Genomic DNA, 7,741 nt, shown 5'->3' with positions numbered 1-7,741 from the left:
ACTGTAGTGACTTGGTTGGGAGTAAAACAGGTGATATAGATATTGAAGAACTGAAGGGAGAGTGGGAGACACAACATCTGTGCATTACTAGAGTGCTCTGGATCAAGGAGCCTAGCACAAGAACAATAAACTACAATTCATGAGGGTATTTGTGAAACCCTTCTCGCAATTCCTTTGATACCAATGCATAGCTTCCTAACTCCTTATTCCTTTCTAATACTAGCTAATCAAAGGGTCATCATGAGGCCTTTTTTCTATCAGATTTTCCCTAAGGTTTGCCTAGACGCTAAGTTAGACTTATCTCCTTTCTTGTTTAATAACTTACGCTTATCTTTCTTGTCTTTAATTTGTCTCCATTCAGAGGGGGCTTAAGGTTTGATGATTTTTTTAAAGATCAAAATCAGTTATTTCTCAGAGCAACACTCACTGTTTAAGTGATAATAAGAAGAAGATGCAATTTTTCTTAATTTTGTTGCTATAAGGAGCTCAACAAAGCTTCGATTATTGATTTCTATTCAACTTACGAAATTCTTAGATGACATTATGTGAGATTTAATTAAAAGTAGTAAGTCTTTGGTGGAAAAGCCTACCAATAAATTTTTGTTGTCTTTTAGGTACAAGTTGAAATACTAATTTTAATCTGTTTAATTAATCACACTTCAGCAAGCTGCAAAGAGCAATATTTCCCTATGTAGTCTACCATATTTACCACGCATTTCAACCAAAAATAAACAAAACCATTTGTTAGATAATATTGCGCAGGTGTAAGATAATATACTCACTGAGACAAAACCATTTGTGTGCCTTTGCTTAGTAGTTTAAACTTTTGAGCTAAATAGCTTATAAAACTTGATCTTCAATGACCAAATAATGTAGAGTTAAATGATCATTTATCCTATTCTTCTAATTATCATTTAAATTTCAATAAATAGTAGTGTAATATTGTTCATTGTCCATCTTTCAGACTCACACACATTTAACAACTTTAGTAGTTTTTTGGACAGAAAATTACGTGTATGAGAATTTCTTGGAAATGAAAGGAAATAGATCATATTTTAGAACAGTGGTTAACTCATGATGTATCTTGGTATTTATTTGATATATTTGTGACAGCGTTACTATGTATTGTCTGCTTTCAGGTTCATCAGGAAATGGTGAAGCAGAATTGTCTGGTCTTCCATCAAGAATTCACATAGGAGTTGGATGTGATTTTTGTGGGGTAAAATGAAATCTCCTAATATCTTACATTTTGTTTTAGGTTTTGTTTTGCTCTATTATTAACATGCTCTTTTCCAACTCCGCCCCTTTCTATCTTTGAAACTAGCTCATATTTTTATAAATTTAGTAGGTATGTTTGTAACAGCTTTTTAGTTTGAACTCCATAACCACCTTTTCAAAAGGTCTTAGATTTTCTCAATCTTTGGATCAGTCACACGGTATCATCTATTCAAAGGCACACACAGACTAAAGCTATAACATAAGCTGATGCATGCACACCGAATCATCCAGATATTAGAAAAAGATATTTGAACCCATGTTTAGTGTATAACTTAGGTAGCATTTGTTTTCAGAGACTGATACTGAGACTGGGGGATTGAGACTCGGTATTATGTTCGGTAGTTAGAGTCTGGAACTAAAATTTCAATTTCAGGATACAATTTCAGTTTTTTCAGTACCTCTATAAAATGGGGACACAAGAGATTAGAATTTTTGAAGACGGAAACTGAAACTTTAATAATAATTTTTCTCAAAAATACCTTTATTTAACTTTTCAAATTTTTTACCCTTTAATTTCTATATTTATCTTAAACTAAACATAATATTGAGATATAACTCAGTCTAATATATTTTACACCAAACACAATATAAATACTTAATTTAGTTTTAGTCTCTCTGTCTCTGTCTCCCAGTCTCAATCCCAATCTCCCTTCCAAATGCAGTCTTGTAGATAGAAGAGAGAAAAGAATACAACAACAACAAAACTTTGTCCCATTAGGTGCGGTCAGCTACATGGATCAAACGACGTCATTGAACTCTATCATATATCATGTCAACAGAGGCCATTTACATGTAGATTTCGTTTGATCACTTCATGGATGGTCTTTCTAGGGCTTCCTTTGTCTTTCACCCCTTGTTTATCTTCCATCTCATCCACCCTGTTAACTGGGTGCTCTGTTGGTCTTCTTCTCACATGTCCAAACCACTATCATTTTCATAATAGGTGTTATTTCAACTCTTTCTTGTATTTTCGCTTCTTATTTTATCCAAACGCATATGACTACTCATTCATGTCAACATCTTTATCTTTGTCATACTTAACTTATGTTCGTGTTCTCCTTTGGTCGCCCAACACTTTGTACCATAAAATATAGCCGTTGTGATAGTAGTGCGATAGAATTTGCCTTTAAGTTTTAAAGGCACTTTTTTGTCACATATAAAATCGGACGCACTTCGTTATTTTGACCAAAATGTTTGGATCCTATGATTTACATTCTGTTCAATCTCTCCATTATCCTAATGATGCACCCAAAATTTGCCTTTCATTGATCTTCTCATCTTGAGCCGAAATTTTTCCGTTTTTATTATTTATACATTTAACCTGATCCAAGTCTCTTGTTCTTCTTTTATGACTCTTTACGATTCTATATATACTTTTTTTTTCCTTGCTTGGTGTCTAAAAATTGGTAGAGACCATCATATATTTTTGTTCTTACTTCACTTATAGTCATTTTTGTCTCTTTCTTAGCCGTCTTATATTTTTTTTAGTTATCTGCATTATGGGACAAATACCACTATTTAAAGCACTCGTTTTTTGCCTTTATCTTTTCTTGTACACTCGCATTCCACCACCATGACTCCTTGTCTCTTGGTCCTATCCCTCTAGATTCACCAAAACTTTCTTTTGCTGTTCTTCTAATTACTTCTGCCATCTCCTTCCATCTCTTTCCCACTTTGTCTCTTCTCTTATCCGTTTTAGAAAGCTTTTTTGTTCCTCACCTTTCATTCGCCACCACCTCGTCCTTGGATTTTTCGTATGATATCTTTTCTTTAACTTTTGCTCAACTCGATAATCCATGACGAGCATCTTATGTGTTGTTAAACTCTCTCCAGGAATAATTTTACAATTAATGCAAAATTTCTGGTCGATGCTCCTCAAAAAGAAAAAGTCGAATTAAGAGTTTGTCATGCCACTTCTATAGGTTATAAGATGTTTGCCTCTCTTTTTAAAACATGTATTTGTGATGAGAATGTCAGGTTGAGGAGAAGTCCAAAATAGTTTTATCTTCGGTATTAACCACCTCGAAACCATGGCCTCCGTGAATACTTCCATACCCAGTCACTTCTCTTCCAATATGCCCGTTTAAATCTCTTAAAAAAATCTTCTCTCTCGAAAGTATGTCTTAGACTAAACTCTCTAGATTCTCCCAAAACCTTATTTTGTGTTGCTTGTCCGAACTCACTTGCGATGCATAGGCGTTAATCACATGAAAAGTACCTCCTTCCATCATAAGTTTGATAGAGATGATCCGATCACCCACCCTATTGACATCCACTACATGCTTCTTCCACTGCTTATCCACGATAATACCTACTCCATTCCTGTTTTTCACCTTTCCTGTATACCGAAGTTTGAACCCTGAGGTATCCAACTCTCTAGCCTTTATGCCGACCCATTTTGTTACTTGTAGTGCAATAACGTCTTTGATCCATGTCATGAAGATTCGACTAAATTTTTATGTTGGTTGTCGAAAGCCTAACACAACCTTTCTTTTTTATCCGGGTTTGGGACCAACTATGTACGGCAGGTGTAACATAGGCGGAGTTAAGAGAGAAAAGAATGATAGGATAAAAATTCTAGTGGATCTCATGTTCTTGAGTGTGTGGATATTGGTGTCTTCATCTATCTATAACATTGCTCCATATTATTAGTTTACGCTGAGCACTTCATTTTCATAAGCATAAACCCCATCACGTACATAGTTAATGCAAATCAGCGATACTGTCATCACTCACATTAATGTTGCCCACAAGCACCCCTATCACAGCCTCCATTTAACATGCACCTTTGATCATGATCACCATACACCATCACACACAAGCGTGTCACTTTCCTTGCCACCACCACTTCTACCACCACATCATCTCAAAACCTACAGCTGCAGCTAGGCATTATTGCTGTAGAGCACCAATGTGTCGTTCTTGCTCAAAATGCCTCACATTGATAGCCACCACCTATGTCCCCTTTGTCTTGCACACTGCTAGCAAAGGTGGTGGCACCATGGCAGACTCGTGTCTGGCATGACCATGATAGCCCCTCTATTTATACCATTCGTTCTCGATTGAGTGGCACAGGGCATAATGCCCCTTTTTTTATTTCTTTCTAATTGTTTTTTTTTTTTTTGCCCTTTTTGCTGCCTTCTCTTTGCCTGATCGCTTTTTATTTTTGGGCTATTTCTAATCTATTGACTGATGTGGTTGGTTTTGGGTCTAGTTTTCTAGAGTCTTTTTTCTGCCAAAATTATAATAAAAATAAATTAGACAACTCTTTTTTAATCCATGCATAGTTCACAACATTGATGTGATATAATCATCATCAGGGTTGTAAAAACTGTGAGGGTATATTATATAATAGTTCATGTTATCATGAATCCTGTGTAACAAGATATAAAATAGACAATATAATCATCCAATTGTTTTTCCATTTTCAACTAAAAACCTTGGGTTCCTCTTTGCATTATAGAATAAGCAGGAGCACAAGTTAACTTTATGTATTATCCATCAATGTCAAGATATGATCTTTCTGAGATTCCTCTTTTCGCTGAATGTGATGTATTTCTTCATGTTTTAATGATTTCCTTTTAGTAGTTTTCTGATGTGTCACTGTAATGATTGTGGATTGTCGTTACAGATGTATCCGATAATTGGGGAGAGATACAAATGCATTGACTGTAAGGAAGAAATTGGTTTTGATCTTTGCGGTGATTGCCATAAAACGCATTCAAAGCTTCCAGGCCGATTCAATCAGCAGCACACACCTGAGCACAGGTTTGAGTCTGTACAAGGTTTTAGATCAGTTGGGGGGTGGTATGCACACGAGTCTCTGGAAATTTCAGGACATGTATCCGAAGATCCCAGTTCACCCAACGAAGTTGATGAAGATTTCCGAACATATATCCAAAGATCCAGTCTGCCCGACGAATTTGATGAAGATAACCAGAACGAACACAGAGAGCCCCTCTGAGAAGAAGGAAAGAAAAATCGACGGAATTGTGTGCTATTCTGTTGGTGGTTATGGTGAGGTCACTAATTACAACTCCTTGCTAATCCATCTGGTTCCAACACTTCATGCCTGTTCTTAAATCCGCTTGGCCTCGTCGAATTCGTCTCCAGCTTGTGCCAATTGTGTCTGCACTTCACTGACCCTAAATGTAGGCAATTTGCTTTCTCTCAGGCCTTGATGGATGGTAAGCATTTTGCTGCCTATAATATTGGCCATATTGGTTAGGTAACATAGGTATTCCAAGATTCTGGCTGATATGTATGAGAATGTACAGAAATATTCTACAACGTAATCTTATGTAGTTTATGGGAGAGTTGTTAGTATTATCATTCGAGGTATGCATAGGAGTGATTGTATTGAGATAGTGGATTCATGCCAGAATATTATTTAACACTGAACAATGTTTGTGTACCCTCGGGTGATATATTTATGCTTCATATTTTAATAAGTGAATACGGCAATTTTTTTTTATAAATTAAAAAAAAAAATTCTTTGAACTAGATGGAATACCCAAAAAAACGAAAGACCTTGAAGCATTAGCTTCTCTATAAAATATTAAAATTGCTACACCTATTGACAAAAAATGGGATGTGTTGGATGATGGGTAAGTGAATGAGTCTACTCTTGTAATGATTGCACCTATATTGCTTCTTTTTCTCTCTGCCCCTAATGTTGAAAGAAGAACCGCAACACGAGCGAAAGAAGGGAAAATAAAATTCATATGCATCTAAATAGGGGAGGGATACCCGGATTTGTGTACAAAATCGGAGAGGATTACCCCAATTTGCATGTAAATCATCTAAGAGAAAGTCTAGAAAACTAATTTTATATGCAGCCAAGAAACTAATTTTTTAAAAAATTCTGATTTTAAAATTTAAAAAAATTAGTTTTACACTAAAAATACGTGCACTTTTCTATTTCTTTCACCTCTCTTCTCTTTTCTTTTTCTGTCTCTTTTTCGGATCACTTTTGAAAATTCTTATACAATGATTTTAGATTTTTTTGGTTACATTTTGGATGTTTTTTTTTAATTTTTAATATTTTTTTACAATAATTTTAGATGTTTTTTATTATATTTTTTATGTTTCTATTTTTTTTAAATCAAGAAACATAAAAAATCAAAACATAACAATTAGTAATATCTAAAAATTCTAAAAAAAATATCCAAAACCATAAACAAGATAACATCCAAAACCAATAAAGAAATGACATCGTATTCCTTCGCAATGTGCTCAAGGTTCTGTCGCCGATGGTTGTGTGAAGGAAGACGAGCACGACGGGGAGGTTGACCACGTCGAAGAGAGGCGCATAAAAGAGGGGCAACGACCCGGCGAAGGGAAGCGGTGGAGGGAAGCACACACATGACGGAAGGAAACACATGCATGGCGGAGGGAAGCATTGCAAAAGGAGGCTTTTGCAAAAGGAGGGTTTCAGATGGTTTTTATTTTTTATTGTGGTAGTAAAATTGACATTTTGGAGTGAATTACATGTTTTCAGTATTTTTTGGATTTTCTTGCAACCCAATTAATAGTTGACTGTACTTGACTGGTATCTTAATTAGTTATTTAGCAGGATTGATCATCTAAAAGTATTCTGATTTTGCATGCAACTAAAAAAAATACGTAGGTGAGTAAATAAAGTTTAATTAATTTGTTTAGGATTTAAAATTTTATTTATTTTATTTTAGAAAAAAAAAATTCAAAGAAGACATCTATGACTTATAAGGGTATGTCTGGTTTGACGTTTGAAATGTGAAAAATACATCCAAATTTTTTGAACGCTTCAATTTTTTATTTGGTTATTTTTTTTATCTTGTGAAAGCAAATGTGATTCGGTACTCTAACTCCGTTCACATGAAGTAAAAAATTTTAGATTTTGCGTTCATTTATTAGCGTTCATCTATTCACTAGAAAAAATTATTTTCTTTTACCAACCCTTTATACATGTTCTTGTTTTATTTATGAAGTTCTTATTATTTCTATTTATATGAGTTTTTTTTCAATTATTTTTTTTTTGTTGATGCTTTTAGCTTATCTTACTTATAACGTACTAAAAAAGAGTACTAATAGTATTAAAAAAATACTATATAAAAAACATATTAAAAAAAAAGTATCAAAAAAATTAAACATGCTTGAAAGGATAACATTATAATTTAATGTTGTTAGTGCAAAAAATTGATGCTTTGTATGAATCCACCATGATAATTAAAATGTCAATTACACCATGCATGATATGAGTCGAAAATGGCTCAGATCGAATTTCGTTAACGACACGTGAGAAAATTATTTGGCTTGTGGTAAATAAAAAACGTGAGGCTATTACTTGAAAATTAAGGTCCTTAGTGGTCAAGGCAAGGTTGTAGACAAGATGAACTCGAGAAAAATTGAAGCTAAATCGTGGAAAAGAGAAAAGAACTCAGTCATCCAGCATTGTTGTCTATAAATAGAGAAGTCAAGGAGA

General features: G+C 34.4%; 1 protein-coding gene across 1 annotated transcript in view; it reads left to right on the top strand.

Annotated features, from left to right (window-relative positions):
* The window catches only part of LOC107604811 (E3 ubiquitin-protein ligase PRT1), a 10,434-nt gene extending 4,700 nt beyond the window's left edge, over nucleotides 1–5,734 (top strand). Inside the window, exons 6-7 of the mRNA XM_016306505.2 lie at nucleotides 1,140–1,219; nucleotides 4,910–5,734. Coding sequence (XP_016161991.1) covers nucleotides 1,140–1,219; nucleotides 4,910–5,242 — 413 coding nt within the window. The 3' untranslated portion in view covers nucleotides 5,243–5,734. The remainder of the gene's footprint in view (nucleotides 1–1,139; nucleotides 1,220–4,909) is intronic.

Source organism: Arachis ipaensis, chromosome B06 (genome assembly GCF_000816755.2).
Source record: "Arachis ipaensis cultivar K30076 chromosome B06, Araip1.1, whole genome shotgun sequence".
Taxonomy (NCBI): Eukaryota; Viridiplantae; Streptophyta; class Magnoliopsida; order Fabales; family Fabaceae; genus Arachis; species Arachis ipaensis.
This window is presented reverse-complemented; position numbering and strand designations above follow the sequence as displayed.